The following is a 23059-nucleotide window of genomic DNA, read 5'->3' as shown; positions in this document are numbered from 1 at the left end:
TGGCTGAATTGCTCACATGATAGTTCTTCAAGTTTTATGGAAGATCAGTAGATGAAACAGCCCTATAAAATCATGTTGATAACAGTATCTGTCAATGTCTTTTACTGAAGAATCTATATGAAGTCTTTTTAGATGTAGCAACAAGAAGAAATGTCTTGCCTAGAAGAAAATAGTAACCAGTTGGGTGTCCTGTTCTATCTACATTGGGTACCTGATGTCCTTGTATGGCACAACAGGATAAGCAATGGACTGCTAACCTCAAGATCAGCGGTTCAAACCCAACAGTCACTCCTCAGAAACCCTGTACAATTTAATGGTCCATAGGCATGTAAGAACAACAGCCAGGAAGCCCACTGATCAAGTGACCTGCTCATTTGCTCATTTTAGCCTTGATTTTAAAATGCTTTACTCCACCCCTTCTCCATGTGTCTTTCTCCTTCCCGTTTCCATTAAATGAGTTAAGCCACATGATGCTTTAAAAAAAAAAAAGGGCCACCACTCAGCAGACTTTAACTGTCGCTATTCAAATGATAACAATTAGGTTTGTAGAAAAACTTATTGAATATGGATTAAATAATTTCTGGAGTCCTGGTGAATATGGATTAAATAATTTCTGGAGTCCTGGTGTGGCGCTGTGGGTTAATGCGCCAGACTGCAAAGCCATTTGAACTGCAAGGTCGGCGGTTCAAGCTCACCAGCCGCTCCTAGGAAACCCTGTACAGGGTCGCTATGGGTCAGAACCGACTCCACGGGACTTAACAACAACAATAACAATAATTTCTAAGTAGATAGGGCATATATTAAAATCAAATCAAAATACTCATGTAAGAAAATGACATCTCTTGACGTTTTAGGCACTGGTAGACACTAAAAAAATTAAACACATGTGGCTCAAGAATGTGAGCCAACTGATGTGTCGCTGACTTGTACATCTTGAAACTTGAATTGGTGTTTTTGCTGTGTATATGCTCAATAACAATGAAGTAAAATAACTTTGAAAAGAATCAGTCACCAGCTCCTTGATGTTTGAGAGACCAAAAGATTTCCATTAGTAAAGCAATTACAGAGTTGACGACATCATGTTAGGCTCTTCTTAGTTGGTGGTGTTTTTTCAACAGGAAAAAAAAATTATCAATATTGACTGATCAAACAAAACAAATACTAGGACAGAAAGGGCAGAGAGAGATATGAGAAAGCCCAGTCAAGGTTACGATAAATTGTTTTTAAAAAAACATATGCTTAAAAGCAACTGCTTTAGTGGACAGAATTCAATACAACTAAACAATATATTTAAGTTATATGTCTGAAGAAATAGCTGATATTTTATATTTAGATTATCTAGAGCATCAAGCCCTGCTATTCTTCCTTAATTCAATTAATGATCCCAGTTTTCCAGCCTTTAAATTCAGTTTAATTGAAATACTCTAAATTACAATTTAAGAGTCCTGATGGCGAGATGGTTACGTACTTACTCAGCAGCTAACCTATAGGTTGGCAGTTCAAATCTGCCCAGAGGCTCTACGGGAGAAGACCTGGTGATCTGCTCCGATAAAGATTACAGCCAATAAAACCTTATCTCGACTCTGTCACATGGGGTCACTGTGAGCTAAAAATTGGCTAGATGGCACTTAACAACAAGAAAAAAACTACAATTTAATGGTCCCTTGGAAATTGTCTACAGGTGGGGTGAAATTCTTCCATCAAAGCACATACTGCTCAATATATAACATTAGAACAGTCCAAGGTTAGCCAGAACTCGCTGTGATCACACACCTACCATCTGCTAAAGATGGTGAAAACTTCCCTTATGACCCATTTTGGTTAAACAAAGATGCTTAATATCTGTGGGCCATGTCACTCCAGGAAGTCAAGAGAACACTGGCAAGAACGCTCAAGCATCTAGCACAGCCCAAAAGGCATTTGGCAAATTAATAACTGCATCTAAGGCAATCACTTCCCTTTCTTCTTAGTGATCAGCTAGCATGCCTCTCACATTAAAAAGACAGCTGCTTTGTTTGTTTGGTTTTTTATTTTTTGGTTGGTTTTCCTTTCTGCAAAATTTGACGATATAACAGCTGTCAGGACTTCAAGAAGGAAAACAAATGTCCTGTCCTGATGGCAGAACTGCCATTCGTCTCTCATGTTAATATGGTCAATTACAGAAATGTGGTCTGTAAATTTCACTAAGTGGAAGGAATAGGAGTTGAATTACACAAGATTTTTAAAGAAATACAGACTTTTCGGTTTTAAATACAGTGATCTCAGGAAGCACTGGCAACCAAAGGCACTCAGAGAACTACTTAAATAAACAGATTTTTTTTTCTTTTGTAATTAACACAATGGTTGCAATTAAGATGGTTGTTGCTGAGGTGTCTGGAGATAAGTCCCTTCCCAAAGTAGGTGTTAAACATCTTCTTATATCATATTTACACCATTCATTTGCTTAGCAGACCCATTTATTATAAACCCAGTGGAGACAGACAAGCTCAGTCCCAGCTTCCATTACCTGAGACATTTTGGAACTTAGACGCAACCAAGAAAATCTCAGGGCTCCAAGGGAAATGCTCGGAGATTACTTGTGAAAACTGTCTCTGTTGTGTCTGAGAAGGGAGTCCCCGGGTGATACAAATGGTTAAGTGCTAGGCCACTAACTGAAAGATTGTCAGTTCCAACCCAATTAGAGCCACCTCAGGAAAAAAGCACTGGCAAGTGGCATCTCAGAATGCACGGTGTCACCAGGAGTCATAACCGACTAGAGGACACAGGGTTTGGTTTGGGTTTTTGTGTCAGAGACAATCACTCCCCACAGCTCCCCCCCCCAAAAAAAAAAAAACTTAGTTAAGACAACTAAAGATGGCTTTGGTCTAACACGGACACCTCATTTCCCTTTTAGCCCACATCATGAGTGCTTCAGAGCATAGGGACCATCTGAATGATTAAGTGTTTGAATGGGAAGTGCCAGAGTCAGTTCTGGCTCATAGTGACCCTGTATAGGTTTTCCGGGAAGCGGCTGGTGGGTTTGAACTACTGACCTTACAGTTAGCAGTCCAGTGCTTATCGTTCTGTACCACACCAGGACTCCATTGGAATGGTTAGACAATATGACTAAATAAATAAATAAAGCACATAACTTCTATTGTTAATATAAAAGTTTGTCCTTATATGGTACAACCTGCCAAGGGCAGACCCTGTATAAAGCAAAACCCCATCAGAGAAGGAAAAAACAGATCTTTAACACTAAACTGAGAGACAGAAATGTGGTTAAGACTGAAACCTGCCAAAGGCAGAAAACTCATTAATACCAAAAAAAAACAGGGTTCTCACAGATTTCACAGTATTAACCACAGACCAAGAGCACTTAAAGGCAGGTAGCTAAAAACAGTGCAATAGTATTCAGCCAGAAAGAGAAATTGTACTTTCCACAGCATGCTGAATGAAATAAGTCAGTCAATATTGTTATGATGTCTCTTAAATCATATAAGCAAATATAAAGATTCTAAAGATCATTAGTGATTAACAAGGGTCGAAGGGAAGGGGAGAGGGGTAACTTTTGCTTAGGGGGTACTGAGTTCATGTCGATATTGGTGGAATGACTTGGAAAAGGATACTGAGGATGGTTACAGAAAGCGAATGCTATCAAGATCACTAGATTATACCAGGGTAAATCCAGGAATTGACGGAATACAAATTGAAACATATCAACACTAGAGACGCTCACTCATCTGTGCCAAAAATTTAGTATGCTGATAGCTGGCTAACTGATCAAAAAAGAACCATACTTGTGCCCGTTCCAAAGAGAGCTGACACAACAAAATGCGGAAATCATTGAACAATATCATTAATATCACATGCCAGTAAAATTTTGCTGAAGATTATTCAAACACGTCTAGACATTCTCCAGTCTCAGAGGTTCTCGCTAGAGCTTTGAAGCTTGGCACTACTCACAGAAACTAGAGCCCTGTTGTATCCATGCTGTTTGTCCAAAATTGGGAAACACCACCATAGCGGAAAGGGAAAATGCCCGTTCTCCAACCTGCGGTGAATAGCAAGGGCTACTCCTTCCCATGCTGTTAGGTTTCCTACTAGAACACTTAGCACTCAGACTGTCCTTGCTGACAACCTTATCTCCCTGGCTGGCCTCTGCACCTACCCCCAAGGCCAGGAACCTTCTTTTCTGCTGGTCACCATTCACGAAGGCTTACGAAGGAAACAACTCCTGTTACCAATTGGCTGAGCCAGAATTCTACCAGAACAACCACTGCTGGGTACCACGGCTTTGTCTTGAGCCAGCCACCATTCAATGCTGATCTTACACAAAATCCTGGAGACCTTCAGCACTCATCGTACTGTGATAACTCCTCAACAGACCACCCTGAGGACAGAAACAACAGTACACTGATACATTCACGGTGCACTTTCAGGTGTACTTGTAAGTCATTCCCTACAATGATGGCCAAGGCATACAAGGAGATAAGGGGCTCTGTCAGCTTCACTGACTTAGGTCCACCTCTCCAGCACAGCATCCAATAAGTAGTCTAGAATCCAGCACAGGACCAGAAACAAACTCTGGTTTGAAGATTATTACTTATGAAAATCAAAGACCACAGCCTTCAGTATGGATTGCACCTCAATTTAAAAAAAACAAAAATCTTCACTACTGGACCCATAAGCAGCATCATGATAAATGGAGAAAAGACTGAAGTTCTCAAGGATTTCATTTTGCTTGCATTCATAGTCAAAACTCATGGAAGTAGCAGAGAGAAAAAAAATAAAAATCAGTTGACGTATTGTACTAGGCCAATCTGCTACAAAAAGACCTCTTTAGAGTGTTCAAGAGCAAAGATGTCAGTTTGAGGACTAAATGCACTTGACCCAAGCCATGGCATGTTCAGTACCCTCATATGCTTGTGAAAATTGAATAATGAATAAAAGAGAACATAGAAGAATTGATGCATTTGAGTTATGCTGTTTGAAGAGAATACTGATCCAACAGATCTATGTTGGAAGAAGTGCAGCCAAAGTGCTCCTTGGAGGCCAGGATGGCCAGACTTCGTCTCTCATACTTTGGACATTTTGTCAGGAGGGACCAGTCCCTAGAGAAGGATATCATGTTTGCTAAAGTGGAGGGTCAAAGAAAAAGAGGAAGACCCCCCCCCCAATGAGATGGAGGATTGGTCAAGTGCAGCATCGATGGACTCAAGTGCAACAACAATTGTGATAATGGCATTGTGTTGTGTCTGACATTGAAGTATCTAGGGAAGAACTTGTGATCCAGTAAAAAGCATTATTCTCTAAAATAAGAAAAGCACACTGGGCTTTAAATGTTCAGACCATACCTGCTCGCCACTCCCCCTAACCCCAAGCAAGGTGGAGACCAAGGGCATCTCTTTGGGAGCAATGCCCAGAATTGTCACAAAAATACTGATTTGCAGACTCACCTGTCTCATCATTTGGACCCGAGCTCAATGAGTATAAGATCTACCTGCATCCATTTTGCTCCTGCTATATTTCCAGTGGTTAGCACAGCACTAGCTATTACTGTTTTTGTTGTTGTGTGCCGTGGAGTCGGTTCCGACTCATAGCGACCCTGTACAGGTTTCCAAGGCTATAAATCTTTACGGGAGCAAAAAGCCTCATGTTTCTCCCGCGGAACAGATGGCAGTTTCAAACTGCTGACCTTAAGGTTTGCAGCCCGATTCGTAACCACTACACTACCAGAGCAATTACTAGATACTGAGTAAATAATGGCTGAATGAATAAATACATCGTCAACCAAGGTACCCCTTTCTACATACATATGGGGGTTCCAATGTCTGCCTGCACATTCCCAAGTCCTAGAATCAACGATTCCATTTGAAAGCTTTTTCTTAACTAAGAACTTCCCATATTAAAGGAATACTCATTCCTGCATTCATTCAACAAAGCAGTTTAAGTGCCAACCAATGGGGAAGACATGGGATATCAAAACAAAACAATAAAAACCAAACCCACTGTCATGCAGTTGGTTCTGACTCATAGCTACCCTATATAGGGTTTCTGAGGCTGTGAATCTTTACAGAGACACAAAGTCTCATCTTTCTCCCTCAGAACAACTGGTGGGATTGAATTGGGGCTCAGATATAGCAGAGGATTGCTGCTGTTAAGTGCTGCGGAGTCAGTTCCAACTCAAAGTGACCCTGTATAGGGTTTCTGAGGAGCAGCTGGTAAGTTTGAACCACCAACCTTGTGGCTCAAACCTACTTTGATTAGCCTATGGCACCACACCAGGACTCCATTTGTTTGGTTATTAAGCTCGTGGGTTTGAACTGCTGGCCTTGGGGTTTGCAGTACAGTGCTGAGTCACATCACCACATCAGGAGGAGTCTGTTGTTGCTAAGGGCCATCAAGTCAGCTCTGACCCACAGCGACCCGGTATGGGGTTTCCAACGAGTGGCTAGTGAGTTTGAACCTCTGGCCTTGTAGTTCAAGTTGACGTTGCAGTCCAAAGCAGTGAATAACAGGTAAATTACCTGCCCTCAGGCCAGAAGTTGCTAATTGCTTAAAAGAATTAAGCAGAGAGATACAAGAGGACAGAATACATATAGGTGGGTGAGCCTATCTATACAGGGGGTTCAGGCAAGGATTCTGTTAATAGGTCATTGTTGTTATTGCTAAGTGCAGTGGAGTCGGTTCCTACTCATAGAGACCCTGCATAGGGTTTCTGAAACTTTAATTCTCTGCAAGAGCAGAAAACTTCATCTTTCTCCTGTGGAGCAGCTGGTGGGCTCGAACCACCAAATGTGTGGTTAGCAGTCCAGGACTTATCATATGGAGCCACTGCACTCCCTACTAACAGGTAATCAAAGCAAGCAATTAATTATTGTTGTTAAGTGCCGTCGAGTTGGTTCAGACCCAGTGACCCTGTACAGGGTTACTGAGGAGTGGCTGGTGAGCTTGAACTGCCAACCTTGCAGTCTAGTGCATTCACCCACAGCATCACACCAGGATTCCAAGAAATTAATGTTGTTGTTGTTAAATGCAATCAAGTCAGTTCTGACTCTTAGCGACCCTGTAACAGGGTTTCTGAGGAGCGGCTGGTGAGTTTGAAACACTGACCTTGCAGTTCACACCAACCTTGTAGTCGAGTGCTTATCCTACAGTGCCACACCAGGACTCCAATTATTGAGGTAAGCAAAACCCTGAAACATAAAGGGGTAAGCCACACTGCCGAGAGCTAACTGTTCTACCCATTGACAACAGTGCTCAGAGAAAGCAACAGGGCTGAGGAGGGTGGAAAAGGGGGGTATATTCAGAGATGAAGCCTAAGAAGAGGGCCATGTGGGTGACATGGGACACAGAAGTGATCAGATCTGATATGAGTTTCACAGGATGGCTCTGGCTGCCGTGCTAAGAGGAGATTCGGGGGGAGAGGCAAGGAGACAAGTTCAAGGCACCTGCAATGATCTAGGCAACGAGTGATGCAGCCTCAAAATAAAAACTTGAAAAAAAAAAAAAAAAAAAAGAGTGGTGCAGGCTGGGACCAGGTTGAGAGGTGGTAAGAAATGGTCAGATGGTCAGACTCAGAGATTTCTTGAAAGCAGAGCCAAAGGCAGAGTTTATGAAGAGAACATTTAAGCAGAAACATACCCCATCCAGGGGCCTAAAGTTTTGTTCAGATCACAATAACACTGACTCAGTCACTATTTTGGAAGATTGCTATTTCTTCATTTGTCCTTCAATCCTAAGGATACGAATATATCTTCCAAGATGGCCACACTGCTAATGATCAATTGACCTCCCAACTCCTCCCGGTGGGGGGAGGGGGGGCTCCAGGCCCACTGGACCTGAAAGGGGAGAAAACAAAGTTAGTTCCAAACAAGGGGCAAAAACAACAAGGCAGAATATTAACCAACCAACCAGTGGGTCATCCAGCCATCTGGGGACATTTCGTTCAAATTCAGTTTCAAGTGACCTATTATTGCACTCTGCTCCTTAAAAGACAGAGGGCGATTTTTAAAGGCCTACTACTGATGGGAAAAGGGTCCTGTTTTTTTCATTTTTTAAAAAAAATCTTTGCATAGGGAACAAAATTCTATAATTAAGGCAATTTTAACAATAGTAGATAATAATTTGATTATAAATTGTAAGGAATGTAATGACTGCTTATTTTGGCACCAAAGAAACAGGCCTTCCTGTGAAGTTACTGCCAAGAAAAAGGGTACTCCCACTCAGACTGTTAGCCACATGCTTTACGCTGCAGTTTGCAAGGATAGAGAGCTTTGTTTTCATCTCGACCCAAACACCAGACTGAAAACTCAATGGAGACAACCCGTGTGTGGTAGCATAGGAACAACTTGAAGGAAAAACTCTTCGCGTGACTTGACGCTTGTGGGGCTAGAATGTTCTGGGTTTGAGGAACGGAAGAAAGCCCTCAAGGAGCCCCTTTCAGCCTACTCTTGGCGAGAGAATCCCAAGCTAGAAGGCAGGAGTCGGCTTTAAGAGGCTTGCAAAAGCCAAACTGACAAAGTAGCTGGGAGATGAACGGACTAGGCGGAATGGGTGGAATGAATTAAAGGCTGAACACCAAGTAAGACGCAGTAACCATCTGTCTACCAGGATTTAAAGGGAATCACATGAAATATTGAGTTCTCACTACCGAGCAAGCCAAGAAGTAGCGTCACATTGAAGGCTGAAAAGGGGGGGGGGGAGGATTTCATTTCTTTCTTATCTTATGGTCTAGAACCGGATGGGTGCGAACTTTTAAATGTAACTGAAATTGCCTAAAATTCATGGAATCAAAAAGAGGATTAGAAGGAATACTCATTCCTAGAACAAATACAAAAGTCAAAAATTATGACAGAACTGTTTTTGGGGGGGCTAGGGGTGGGAAACCGGAAATTTATCTGCAGCAATTATCTAATGTGCCGTTGATTGTGACAGGAAATGGGGATACATGGTCTCTCTTAGATCTGGCAGAAGTAAAACAAGAAGGTTCTTCTAAGGTTCAAATAGCAACAGCATCAGACAAGCCTATGAGATGTCCTCATTCTTCCTAAAGCACTCTTATGGCACATGCAGTTCCCATTCAGCTGGTAACAAACAGGTGGGCAGTTCGTTCAGACCCACACACAGGAAGAAAGACCTGGCAAACTGCTCCCTTAAAGCTCGTTCTTGCTATTGTTGTATGCCATTAAATCGATTCGTACTCATAGCAACCCTGTAGGGCAGAGTAGAACTGCCCTATAGGGTTTGCTAAACTGTAGTCTTATTAAGAGTGAATTGCCAAGTCTTTTCTCCCATGGAACAGCTGGTAGGTTCCACCACAACTCTAGGTTAGCAGCCAAAGGCTTAACCATTGTACCACTAGGGCCAAGAAAACTCTGTGGAGCTCAGTTGTACCCTGGAATACATGGGATCTTCATGAGTCAGAGACTTGATGGCAACAGGACTGGAGTCTATATGTTTTTGTGTTTTTGTTTTTTTTTTGTTATGATTATCCATTTACTTAGTTGGGTGAATGTTGAAAGAGTAAACCACTACTCAAATATTTAAACCTGTTACCACTAACTAGGAACAAACTCTTTAGACTTTTGTGACTCAGAGGTCAGAATGTCAATTTCCCAAATTGAGTTGAGCAACACATACAGTATGAGGCACTAACTCTAACATGGAGGATTCCGAAGGGAAGGAGCAGCCAGAGAACCACAGTATGAGCCATAGAGCTCTGAATTAATATACAGACTCTAACCTACCTCCAAAAAAAGGCAAAGAGACACAGAATGGGCGTCCCTGTGCATCAGAAGAAAGGCCTGGTGATCACCTTCTGAAGAAACAACCGTTGAAAACTGTATGGAGTACAGCTCTACTCTGACACACATGGGGTTGCCATGAGTCTTGACAGCAGCAGGTTAAAAGGTCTCAAACCAGCCATGCACAGCGTGTTCTTGATCTGCTTGTTCACGTCTGGCCTCCTCCCACATGTCTTACTGACATGTCTCCTTTCTCCCAGATAGCAAGTCTTGCTGTCTCGAAGGATTTCCCTCCCTGCTTCTCCACCCACCAAACAGCACCTCCTGCCCAGTAGAAGCTGAGTAGTTAGATGACCCAAACACCTATCTTCTCATGATAGACCCTGTCTACTGAATTACTATGTCAGCCCCTCCATAGTTTGATTCCTGCTTTCAACATCTTTAAACCCAGTACTTAGCATGTTCTCTTTAGATGCCTTCAACTTGGTTCTGACTTACGGTGGTGGTGGTGGTCGTACACCCCCGAGTTAGTTCTGACTCATAGTATAGGGTTTGAGGCTATAAATCTTTACAAGAGCAGAAAGCCTCTTCTTTCTCCCACAGAGCAGCTGGTGGGTTTGATCCTACAGTGCCACCAGCTCTTTGTTGTTAAGTGCCATCAAGTTGTTTTCAACAAGGAGCCCTGTTTAGGGTTTCTGAGGACTGGTTGGTGGGTTTGACTGCCAACCTTGCAGCTAGCAGTCCAGTGCTTATCCTACAGTGCGCCACACCAGGACTCCTAGGATCTAGCCTACTGCTCTGGATGTAGGAGCTCTTCAATTAATGATCACTAATGCTACATTTCTGAAGGCCTTTCCTCTAAGTAGAACGCATGGGCTTTCTGACAGCTGTCCCCATCACTTTGCCTTTCTGCTGACTTCCACATTCCCAGCTGTATACTGCTTGGTGGTGCCGGCCACAAGCCTAGGGATTTACTGTGCTTCTATTTCTTGATAAGATACTCGGAGAGAATAAACACGTGGCAAAGAGGACATTAAAGTAAAGGATAAAGAGGTTTTTGGATTTCTGTTTTTTGACCAATTAACAGAAAAGGAAGAAATCTCATCAAAAACACTGACACTTATTCAATAAATGATAGCAAAGCTGGATTCCATCCTAATTCTCTCCAAAGGCCTAGGATTATGTCTTTGCCCTCAGCAAAGCGTCAATTGGTTATGGCTCTGACTGGCGTCTTAATTTTTTAAATATTATGGTTTCCCAACTTGAACAGACCTTCCACTTTAATCCAAGTTAGTCAAAATTAAAGTAAGCATGCACTGAGTCGACATGAAATCTGTCGTCTCGGAGACAAGGCTATGTGGTACATTTCCTTGGAAAATTGAAAATCAGAGGATCTCAGGGATGGAAGAGGCCTTGGAAATTATCTCAAGAAGTGGTTCTCCACTGTGGCTGCTCCTTAGAACCACTGAGGAGCTTTGAAAATACACCATCACCTGGCCCCAGCCCCAGAAAGTATGATTTAATTGGTCTGAGGTGGTGCCCGGGCATGAGTAGATTTCAAAGCTCCCGAGGTGGTTCAAATGTGTCGAGACCCACTGACCTAGCCCAGCATCCTAACATATCCCCCATCCTCCACCATCCCCATTTTTCATGTGAGAAAACTGAGGTCCAAAGAGGGAAGTACTTCGGTACTTCATCAAAGGAATCAGATAATCCATTTGCCACAGAGCTGTCGATCCAAAAACTCATGTTCCTACCATCCTCAATAAACCAGCATTGCCATCTATCCCAAAGGAAATCCATTTCCTGAACACTTTTTGCCATGGAATCCCATTGTATAATGTGTGAACCCCTGAAGTCTGTGCATTTATTTATCCCCCAGAGTCACCAAGCTTTTCTCGAAAAGAACTCTAGGAGATATAGCAGGCCCAATTTCTCCCTTAAAGAAGATCTGCTGCTCTTCCTCGGATAGGCTGAACTCACAGGTTCACCTCCAATTCTCTTTCGGTCCACTTCACTTCTAGCTTGTCCCTGCCATAGCTCACTCATCTGCTGGTATAAACTCTCCATTTTTGTGTGCACGATGCCTTTTCCCTCCAGCAGCCTCTTGGACTCTACCACTTAGTCATGCCGAGTTTTTTTTTTTCTTCCCCCAAGCAGCTGGTCTTTTTGATGTCTGGCACACATTTATCAGGGCTTCCAATAAGATGTTTTTACTTCATTTCCAGGTTTCCAGGAGGTTACTGACTTGTTTAACTCTTCTATTCAAACAGCTCCCCCACCCCACCCCCATTTCTAACATTTGGAAGTTTCTTTCTCCAAAGTTGAATACCTGGCTGATGAATCTCTTTGATTTTTCTCTCCTACCAGATAGCTGAATTAAATCCATCAGAACTTAAATATAATATTTCAAATTACATCCAGGATGGACTCCCTTCATGAATTTTCCATTTTCCACTTTCATGTTCCTTACAGTAAGCAACAGATGTTTAGCTAGTGTAATTGGAAATGCTAGATCTTACCTGTTCGTGCTTTAATGTGTCTGCTTATATCATATATTCTGATATCCTTACGTATGTGTTCTGCTGTGTAAAAACAATAAACTGAAGGTTCCATTTTTTCATTTGTTTTGTTTTGTTTTTTTAAAGGCAACTGATGTACATCAAACCAGCTGTGTATTATGAACTGAATGTGGTGGATTTAACTTTCCTCCTAAATTTCCTGGTCACAACCAGTCTCAGGTGTCCCTTAAAGAAGTGTATCTAGAAGCAGGAAGAAAAACGAAATTCTAAAGCTTGTTGGAAAATCACCATGGCATTCAGTTAAGAAAGACTATAAAAATATCCTCCCCATTTTACTAATGTATCATGGAGATGTACTTGAAATGTATCTCACTTCCAAGTGCTTCACCAGACAGAAGCTTTACCAGACATCAACAGACTATGAGATGACAATCAAGGTAGTGTAATCCCATGGGTGTCCTCACAAAAATGGTCTACGCCATCCACTCACATGTGTGGTTACATGTGTAACGACTGCAAGTAGGTGCTAGCATCTCTGCCCTCAGGTTGCTGACAGTTGAAAAGACAAACCTATGGCCGCAAACACAAATAACTAGGATATGAGGTTGTTACCAATAAAGACTTGGATCTGGTTCCAGCAGGAAATGAGGAGAGACTACATAACCCTAGAGGAGTTCAGAAGTCTCAACGAAGGTACCATTTGAGATACCTGGTACCACTGGATCGGAAAGCAGAGGACTGAATCCATTCACAGCCATACAGTAAGGAAGTGAAGATGGTCATGTGCCGAATGGTTTGGGAGGGCCACAAACAGGCAGGTAGGTAGACCAGTTAGAAGACTGTTTATAGCTGCCTGCTCACAGCTCTTATCTCACCAACACCGGAGTTATCTTTCTTAAATCAGCTTGACTCCTGGCATTCTTCTCCTTAGAACCCTCACCATGTCCCCACGCCCAGAAAATATGAGGGGGTTTCAAAAAATATGTAGAAAAATCCCCCTCATGAAGGGCTAACTGGTTTGAAGTCCAGGGAGACTTGTGAACACCCAAGCCCAAGCCACTGGGGTCTAGAGTTAACAGTGAAGCGGCCAGCTGGTCTGAAGTGGGGGAAGGTGTGTGAAAATTCCCAAATTTGCAGATAGCACCCATCTGACCTAGCCTGGATGACTTGCTGACTAAAAGTAGATCAGATGAAGATAAAGAAGTTGGATACACGGAGCAAGCGTAAATTGCTACAAACTGATTATCTGGACCTTTGCTTATGGAGTAAGTTGCCCAAAATTCCAATCGACAGGGGTTTCTTCATATCCAGGATCAAGCTTGCCTCCTCAGTACACTGGGTTGATAGCGATGGGCAACTTAGACTTTGACTATCAAAATTGGGGGACAATAAAGACACTAAGTGGCTGGCTTACAAGCTTTCATGAGGGTGCTTAGTGTCAGAATGAGGGGGGTAAGACAGAATCCCCACTGAATAGTTTTCCTCTTGTCTAGATGGGTCTAGTGAGGATGGGGATAGGATTCCACGATCCAATTGTGACTAATTGTTATCAGGTGATGATCACAACTGTAAATGTTGAAGGTGTAACTAAAAGGGGGAGAGCAGTTAATCTGTCATTTCAGGAACAGAGGACCCTAGGACTATCAAGAGGGAAGAGCATTACAGGAGCAAGGGATCCTAACCAGAAAAGGGGTGACAACAGAGATAGTAGCAGAGACTATGGACTAGAGAGACAGAGCAGCAGTGGACTCTAGGCCTGTGGACCTGACAGTGTGCCTGTGGGCAGGAAGCTGGCTTGAAAAAATGTACCCTTTGGACATTTAAACAAATATATAGTTTCAATGTGGTATGTGTACATCCAAAAAAAAAAAACAAAAAAAACCCCACAAGGTTGGCAGTTCAAACCCACCAGTTTGCTCCTTGGAAAGCCTTAACAGGGTTGCTAAGAGTCAAAACTGACTTGCTGGCGCTTCAGAACAATTGTTTTTGAGGCTGTATTTCTTTACAGGAGCAGAAATCCTTATCTTTCTCTGCGGAGTGGACTGGATGGTGGATTCCAACTACCAACACATAACCCACTATGTTACCAGGGTTCCTTATCCCTCTATTCTTGTTGTTGTTGTTAAGTGCCATCAAGTTTCTGACTCGTAAGGAACCTGTGTAAGGTTTTGGAGGAGCAGCTGGTGGGTTTGAACTGCTGACCTTGTGGTTCACAGCACAGTGCTACACCAGGTGTCCACAAGCTGCTGTTGTTGTTGCCAAGTGCCGTCAAGTTGATTCCGACCCATAGCGACCCTGTATAGGGTTTCCAAGAAGCAGCTGGTGAGCTTGAACCGCCGACCTTGCAGTTCAAACAGCTTTGCAGTCTGACGCATTAACCCACAGCGCCACACCAGGATTCCACAAGCTATAATAGGACTGAATCTATTTCTTGATCTGAGCTTCCTTGTCTGTAAACTGGAGGTACGTTTGCAGTCAGCAGTTAAGAGTAAGGTTGGCTGTTTAAACTCATTTAATGGCACTGTGGACGAAAGGCCTGCTGTGACCTGGTTCTATATTGTTGCGTGCCACTGAGTCAATTCTGTCTCATAGTGACCCTATAGGGTTTCCAAGATCATTATCTTTATGGACGCAGATGGCCATGGCCACATCTTTCTCCCCTAGAGTGGCTGGTGGGTCCAAACCACATACTTAACCACTGCACGAGCAATTCTACTTGGTAACACAGGGGGTCGCCATGAGTTGGAATTGACTCAACAATAAATTATGGTGGTTGTGGGCTCAAAAGGGGAGAGTCATGTGATTTCCTTAGCATAGGACTGGGTCCAGGAAAAGCACACAAGAGCTCAGCTCAGGAGGCCAAAATGCATTTTTGGGGGGGAACAACTTCAGGGCTCAAAGAGCTCATGTTATTAGGGAACGAGGGAGACTAACTCACTTTCAATGGCCTTAGTATAACACTGATGCTGTTTGCCTTGTAAAGACAGCAAGCAACTTCCTTTTTCATTCCTCAGTCTAGTCTCCAAGTTAATCCTGAACTTGCATGCAACCCAATGTGAATCAAATAAAAAAGGAAAATAGTAATTACACTGAATCAAAAATTTTGTTTGTACGTTCTAACTAGAGTGAGCGGCCAAAACCAGAAGTTTTACAGTAACACTTCAGTATCATTTCTAGAGTCACAAGTTCAGTGGCTCATTTAGACCCTTCTACCTTCAAGAGAAGCAAAAATGTTGACTCCAGTAGATCACAAATACATTCCCAAACACACACTCCATAACGCAGTGATGCATCTACTTAAGGTAGAAAAAGAAGACTTTACAAATCTTGAAATACAGATGCCGTGTGTCTTAAATACAATGACCAATTCAACATCAAAACAGAAATTGGTACTACCTCTTCAACACACTGCTTTTGTTAAGTGCTAACACACTGCTTCTGATTTATAGTGACCCTGCAGAGGGTTTCCCAGGAGCGGCTGGTAGGCTTGAATCACTGACCTTGCAGTTAGCAATCCAGTGCTTATACCACAGCACCACTTCAGGATACCTGCAATTACCAAAACCTGTTCATATATGTGTGTGGGGGTGTATGTGTGCCAGTACACATGGGTGTGTATGTATATGAACAAACTCACAGGTGTACTGCTCACGAACACTAATAGCAATGTTGTTAATGCCACTGAAGTCAGTTCCGACCAATAGTGACCCTCTAGAGGGTTTCCACGGAGCGACTGGTAAGCTTGAACCACCAACCTTGCAGTTCAAACAGACTTTGTAGTCCAGCGCATTAACCCATAGCACCACACCTGGACTCCATTAATAGCAACAGGAAACAAAAATGGCAGAATCACAACCAGTGACACCCAGTTCTCCTTGGCATCATTCAATGTCACTCTGGCAAGTGCAAGAAGGTTTCTCACCAACTGCCTCAGTCTTAAAGACAATTTCAGCAAAGAACAGATTGATTATCAAGTACCAATTACGGAGTGCCCTTTTATTCTTTTATGGAGGGAAACACAATGAAAATGGATGGATTTTTTAATTGCTTATCATCAGTAACATTATTAATTTTTACTAATGAACGAGCATGAATTTCTGAATACGCTAGTCCCAAATCCCATCTTCCTAGGAACTCACTGGACACTCCCTTCTGTCTTATCATCTACCACATTGTATTCCAATTCTTTGTGTGTGTCTGGCTTATCTCCCAGCTACTCCTGAAAGGTGTTGGTGGCAGAGGCCTCACCACCCCTCCTTCCTGCCTTAGCTGCTAATATTGTTAAGTGCTACAGAACAGCTTCTGTCTCATAGTGACCCTCTATACGGTTTCTAAGGAATAACTGGTGAGGCTGATCAGCCAACCTTGTGGTTAGTGTTGTTGTTAAGAGCTGTCAAGTAGGTTCCCACACACAGAGACTCTGTATAGGGTTTCTGAGGAGCGGCTGATAGGCTTGAACCACTGACCTTGTGTTTAGCAATCCAGTGCTTATCCTACAGTTCCACACCAGGCACTGTATGAGGCTTCAAAAAGTTTGTGGAAAAACACACTGCTATGGAGTCCTGGTGTTGCGCTGTGAACTAATGCGCCAGACTGCAAAGCCATTTGAACTGCAAGGTTGGCAGTTCAAGCTCACCAGTCACTCCTCGGAAACCCTATACAGGGCCGCTATGGGTCGGAACCGACTCGACGGCACTTCACAACAACAATGGTTTGTTGTTATTAAGTGCCAGTCGAGTGGGTTCCAACTCACAGTGACCCTGTAGATGGTTTCCAAAGAGTGGTTGGTGGGTTTGAACCACCAACCTTGCTTTTAGTAGTAGTTCAGTGCTTATCCTATAGCGCCACACCAGGTTGGATCTGCCCAATGAACTCTAAACTGAAACACACCCTTTGTTTTGCTGTTGTTGTTGAGTGCCGTGGAGTAGGTTCCGACTCATAGCAACTCTGTATAGGGTTTCCAGGGAGTGTCTAGTGAGCTGGAACCCCCAACCTTGTGGTTCAAACCAACCTTGCAGTCCAGTGCATTAACCCTCAGCACCACACCAGGATCCCTTTTGTGTTAAGGATCCCTTTTGATCATGGCATGTGGACTCCCCATTATTTGAGAAGTACAGGTCAAGTGGATATAGGCAATGCAGGGCTTTGGTTGGGGCTCCGCCAATATGCTGCACTTCCCAACACCCTTGACAGCACATCAAATTATCTTAATTATGATCTCTAACGACTGAGACTCCTTTAGAACACAGTGGATTCTAAAGCCTGTTCAAAGCTCTGCAAGGCAAGTGCAAGGTCGGTCATAAGGAAGAAAACCTTCAACTTGGGCTAGGCCTGGGGTTCAATGAGCTAGGCATGCAGGCTCTTTTGTCTTACAAACAATCCTGGATGTTTGTTTGCATTAAAAAATATCTATGTCCTCCCCCCAGGGAAAGGGACTGGCAATTAATTCATTCAGACATAGGCTGGATACAAATCACTATAGTTTGTCCCCCACCAAGGAAAAAAAAATGACCAGAAATCTGAATTTAGGTCAGGGAATATATAAGGCTACTAATGTATGCATGTAGAGAGGCCAGGGCAGTGGTAAAGATTACCCCTATTTCTATCCGGGCCTGGCGCTAGGTATTGACTTGGGTCTCTCTGTGTTGTGACAGTGCCCTAGACTCAAATGAATGCCTTGAACACTCCACATTTTTGAGCCATTCAGTCATGCATTTTTGTTATTGTTGAAAGTGGTGCGAAATTGCACTGCATGAGCTAAAGTCCTTGGTGGTCTTCCAAGGATTCCAGCTAAAAAGGCACTTCCTTTGTTCCTCAGGAGAATGCAGTCCAGTAGGTCATTCAAAAGGGGAAATAAAAGCAGCGGCCCTGGGAGGGAGATGAAGGACAAGACAAAAAGAATAAAATGTTTGGGGTGTGAGCACATTAGCTTCCATTTCCTGCTGCTGGCCACTAATAACTCCCCTATCTTGGGGGGGGTGCCACACAACACCCCCCCCCCACAGACACAGAGACGAAAATATTCCTCAGGTGTTTTCTGAAAGCAATGACCATCACCAGCAGCACCAAACAGAGTTCCTGAACACTCTTTAAGTTCCGTTTGTCAACCCCCAGATGTGGGTCGAGGTAGCAAGGCACAACACACAGCACACTTGGAGAATGTGGGGAGGGCAACTGCACAACCCACTCCCAGAACGCTGCCAGTCCATCTCAAAGGCATATATTGTTTGCATGAGCAGAAGATGAAAACTTGTCACATTCCCATTAAGTGCAGAGCGGCATCTACTCCTTCCAAATGTGCAAGTGACAACTGTAACCTTCACGCCAATAATCTCAGCTGCGCCCAGGCGCAAACTGTGCAGGGCACAAAGACCCCAGGTCTGACCTGCTGCGCCCCCAAGCTTCAGGGGCTGCTGGTTCACTTCATTTTGGGGGGCGGGGCAGGAGGGAGAAGGGAAAGAAAGAGTGCTTTTCAAGGATCTACAACCAATAAAATCAGGCCAGGCCGCTTGCGAGGACTTACTTAAACTCCCCAAAAGAGAGGCAGCTCAAGGGCAAACAGTCTCTAATCAGTAGTGTGTGAGTTATTTGATAACTGCCTAGGTGCCGCGGACGCTTGGGCGGCTCCAACAGTTTCTGTGGTTCTATTTCTAGACAGAGGCCAGTTACACTCCAAAAGCGCCCAGCAACTTCCCTCAATTACATTTGTAATTTATATGCAATTGATGACTGCACTTAATCTCCAAGGGTATTAATAGCCTTTCCAAAAAATGACCCCCAAATCTTCGTGTGCGCCTTTGGAAGCGCCTGGTTGAAATTACAGTATTTCCTCTGCAGGCTGCCCGCCCCCAGCCCGCCCCACCCGAGCGCCCAACCCAATGAAGTTCATTTCCATGAAAGGTTCCGAAGTGAGGCTCCGCCTCAGGGCCCCAAAACTCCCTCAGCCTTTAGCCTTGGATGGCCCCCAGGAAGAACGGGACTACCTGTGCCATTGCCAGCCCCAGAGCGCCCCTGAAGGGTTGGGCGCAACAGTTGGCCACTGCAAGTTAACTGTGACCCAGAGGGGACTGACTGTTCGGCCTGAGAGGGTGCCGGCTCCGCCCTGAGAAGGCTTTTCCAAATACCCCTCGCACAATGCCGCCCCCACCTCAGCCAAAATCCGGTGAACTTTTTCACAGGCTAAACAATCTTCATTTGCATAACCATCTCCAAACCCAGATTCGGGTTTCCTGTAATCAGTCCTTTCAAAGGTCTGTAATTGAAAGTGCAATTAACCTTAAAGTGAGGTGAGAAAAAAAGAAGTGGGAATGGACCCTTTTTCACTCAACACCCTCCGGAAAACACCAGAACTACCAAAAGTCAGGGTTTGGAAGGGTGGGGTTGGGGGGTATCCTTTGCTTTTTCAAAAGAGTCTTGGAAAGTCGCTGCAGCAACTTAAAACTCCTATTCTGTGTGGTGGAGGAGAGGGGAGGAGAGGGTTTGAAAAGGACACATCGATGAAATACCAATTTCAGTTCCACGTTGTACGCCCCCTCGCCCCCCTCCTGGAATCTGGCAAGCTCTGGGATATTTTCCACTCGCTTTCGAGCCCCCAGCCAGCACCCAGCCTCTGGTCACCCACACAGCAAAGCGGGGAGCCCAATCATAAGTTCAACCCGGAAAAGGCCAGGGAACCAGTGACACACTCTCTCAGGGCCAAAGTCCTCCGGGGCTTCCCGGGACTGCGCTGAGCGCCACGGGGGTGTAGGTAGCGCGCGGGAGTGGCACCAGGCAACTCTGAGGCGCCCCTCCATTCTCAGCGCAACGGATGGGGGCCAGCGTGCCCGCGGGGACGTTCTGCGTAGGGCTGGCTCACTCTGGTTATCAGTCGCCGGCTCCTTCGCGGCTACCTGTGGCCGGTACGGGAGTCGGCGGAGTCCGAGGCCCCTTCTACAGGGGCAGTCTTCACGCCGGGTCTCGGGGGAGGAGGGGGGTGTCTCACCTACCGTTGATCTCATAGGCAGGGGCATCGTTCTTGTTGAAGCCTTTGGACACGTAGAGACGGAGCACTTCCGAGCAACTTTTCGACTTGTGCTCAGCGGCCAGCGGCGCGGCACTGAGTGCAACCAGAGTGCAGAGCAACGCGGGCAAGCCGAGCCGTGCCATGGTGCGGGCCTGGCGGGCGCGCTCCCTGCTTCTGGACGGGACACGACGCGGCGCGGCGGGCGCGGGGCGCCGGGGAAGGGGCGGATGAAGGATTTGGAGTTGGGAGTTGGAAGAGAAGAGCAGCAGCAGCAGGAGCAGGAGGAGGCGGTGCGGGGTGAAAAGTGGAGCTGGGCCTCGCGCGTCAGACAACGGTCCCCAGGACCGGGCGCCTGGCTGTGTTAAGAAGAGGGTGCCGATGCGGTGCGCGCGGCCCAGGGGCGCGAAGGCTCGAGCCGGGTACCAGAGACCCCGCGTGCCAGCGGACGGGGAGAACTGACCGCTGGCCGGCAGAAGCTGGGAGAAGAGGGGGAAGGTGGCAGCGCCGGGGGGCGTGCGGGTATAGGCGCGGCGGCGGGCTCTGGCTGCGCAGCTAGGCTGCCCGGTGCGGCTCGGCTCGGCCGGCTCGGCTCCGCTCGCTCTGCCCTCGGCGCACGGCTGTGCCCTCCTCGGCTCTGCCGCTGATTGACTGGCCGGCGTGCACCGCGACGCTCAGCAAACTTGGCCAAGCGGGCGGCACAGGGGGAGGGGGCAGGAGGGTGGGCCGGGACGGACGGGAGCACGCAGGGCCGGGCCGGGAGAAAACCTGGAAGCGGCGCTGGATCAGGAGCGGGCAGCTCCACTTCCTAGGGGGCCGCACTGGGCGCGCAGCGCTCCCTGCGCGACACGCCCAGCCGGACTCCTCCCTTCTCCCCTCCTCCCAGGAGGCGGGGAGCCTGCTTACAGCCCCCCACCTACAGAGAAAGGCCAACTTGTGTATACTAAAGGGCCTGAGTCCCGGGGGACTGGGCCGCCAGGGACTTGTCCCAAAGCCCACGTTCGAGCTCGAGGTCTTTCGAGCGCGGCCACCTGACCGGCTGCCCGCGGGCCAACACTGAGCAGGAGCCCTCTAGCTGTGATACCCGGTCCTCATGGCTGGCCCGCAGCCTGGTAGACGCTCCTACAGTTCAACTCTCCCGACCCTGAGGAGAAAGCACCCACATTACTTGCACTGCCTCGCTTCAGGCACTAGGGGGACTGGGGACTCTGTACTAACTTTAGATCCTCACCTGGCCGCCCCAGACCTGCTTCCCAACAAATGGTGCTTCTACAACAGAGTTGTTCCGGACCCTAGCAGGCAGTCTCCTTCCTTTTCTACCCCCTCCTCCTCCACTCCCCCCAACCCCCCCCCCCGCCAACACACACATACACACACCCGTTCTGCTACAATTGAACCCCGAAGCAGGAGAACCCTCCCATTCTCAAGGCGGTGGGGCAGTCAGTGTTGGCCGCGGAGATCTTGGAGACCTAGGCTAATCCTACCTGCTGCACTAGGAAAACAGGCCCAGAGAAGGGAGGCGATGTGCACCTAACACCCAGCAAGGGATTGATGCCTCCAGACAGACCACTAAGACACATGGAATAAAGGTACCTAGGGACCGCCCCCCCACCCAAGAAGCACAGTGGGGGGGGGGGAAACCCAAGAAGCTCAACTGCTAACACAGAAGTCAGAAGTCAGCAGCTTGGAACCCATCAGCTGTTCTGTAAAACGACCTGAAGCTCTGGTAAAGATTGACAACCTTGGAAACCCTATGGGCAGTTCTACTCAATCCAATAGGGTCCCTAAGAGTCAGAATTGTGAAGTGCCATTGAGTCGATACCGACCCATAGCGACCCTGTATAGGGTTTCCGAGGAGCAGCTGGTGAGCTTGAACTGCTGACTTTGCCGTTTAAACGGCTTTGCAGTCTGGCACACCAGGACTCCAAGAGTCAGAATGGCAATAGGTTAATAGAGGGAACTCTCCTCCACACCTCTTATGCCCACAAGCCTCTTTGAAGACAGTAACTCACACCTCTCTGGGACCCAGACTCCACTTAGCCACCAGAAAACTGGGGATGTGTAAGCCTTCCCACTTTTCAAGCTTTGTCAGATTCCATTAATGAGTGTTTTTGAAACTCCCAGCATTCTTCTAAAGACAGTTGTTATTGTTACAGTCGGCTTTAAGAGGTTAGGGTGAAAGTACCTCAGACAGCCCAGGAGTGTGCTGGGAACTGGGCAGATAAAAGGGGCTGGGACTTATTATTTGGCTAGACTCTCAATTCCCATAAAATTACCTAGGTGAAGATATGAACCATCATTACAATTATCGTCCTCTTAGGGTTTAGGAACCTTCCTCACTGCTGTTTGTAAAACACATTGACGTAGTTTGCTAATGAAGAGCTGTAGAAAGCAGTGGACCAGTTGTGTTGAATGTCCACTGCCATTGCTTTTACATTTTATGAACTTGTGGAGACCATCTGCATAAACAGATTGTGACGGGTCCATAATTGCAGAACAGTCTGAAACTAGGAGAGCCATTTTCCTAAATATACAAACTCATCTACAAATGTATTTCATGCCGTTTTTTGAGGGGCTTTCAAATGGTCCAAATTTTCTTTTACCTATCATTGATTGATGTGTTTACTTACAGATGTTGTTCCCCCAGGAGAATTGGATCCGTGATGCAAGCCACATTCATAATGAAACGAAACCCAGTGGCCCTAAGAGAGAAGAACACCCCCAAATCACAGAGGCCAAATCAGACAGCTGCTTTTCACCCCAAGTCCTAGGGGAACTCACTCCTTATCCCTCCGATTCACTTTTGCTCT

General features: G+C 45.7%; 1 protein-coding gene across 1 annotated transcript in view; it reads right to left on the bottom strand.

Annotated features, from left to right (window-relative positions):
- The window catches only part of GPC4 (glypican 4), a 126292-nt gene extending 105830 nt beyond the window's left edge, over nt 1–20462 (bottom strand). The window contains exon 1 of the mRNA XM_006862809.1: nt 20236–20462. Coding sequence (XP_006862871.1) covers nt 20236–20395 — 160 coding nt within the window. The 5' untranslated portion in view covers nt 20396–20462. The remainder of the gene's footprint in view (nt 1–20235) is intronic.
- Nucleotides 20463–23059: the final 2597 nt, after the last annotated feature.

The sequence above is a fragment of the Chrysochloris asiatica genome, unplaced genomic scaffold (genome assembly GCF_000296735.1).
Source record: "Chrysochloris asiatica unplaced genomic scaffold, ChrAsi1.0 scaffold00051, whole genome shotgun sequence".
NCBI lineage: Eukaryota > Metazoa > Chordata > Mammalia > Afrosoricida > Chrysochloridae > Chrysochloris > Chrysochloris asiatica.
Note: the sequence above shows the minus strand (reverse complement) of the source record. Positions and strands in the feature narration are given on the sequence as shown.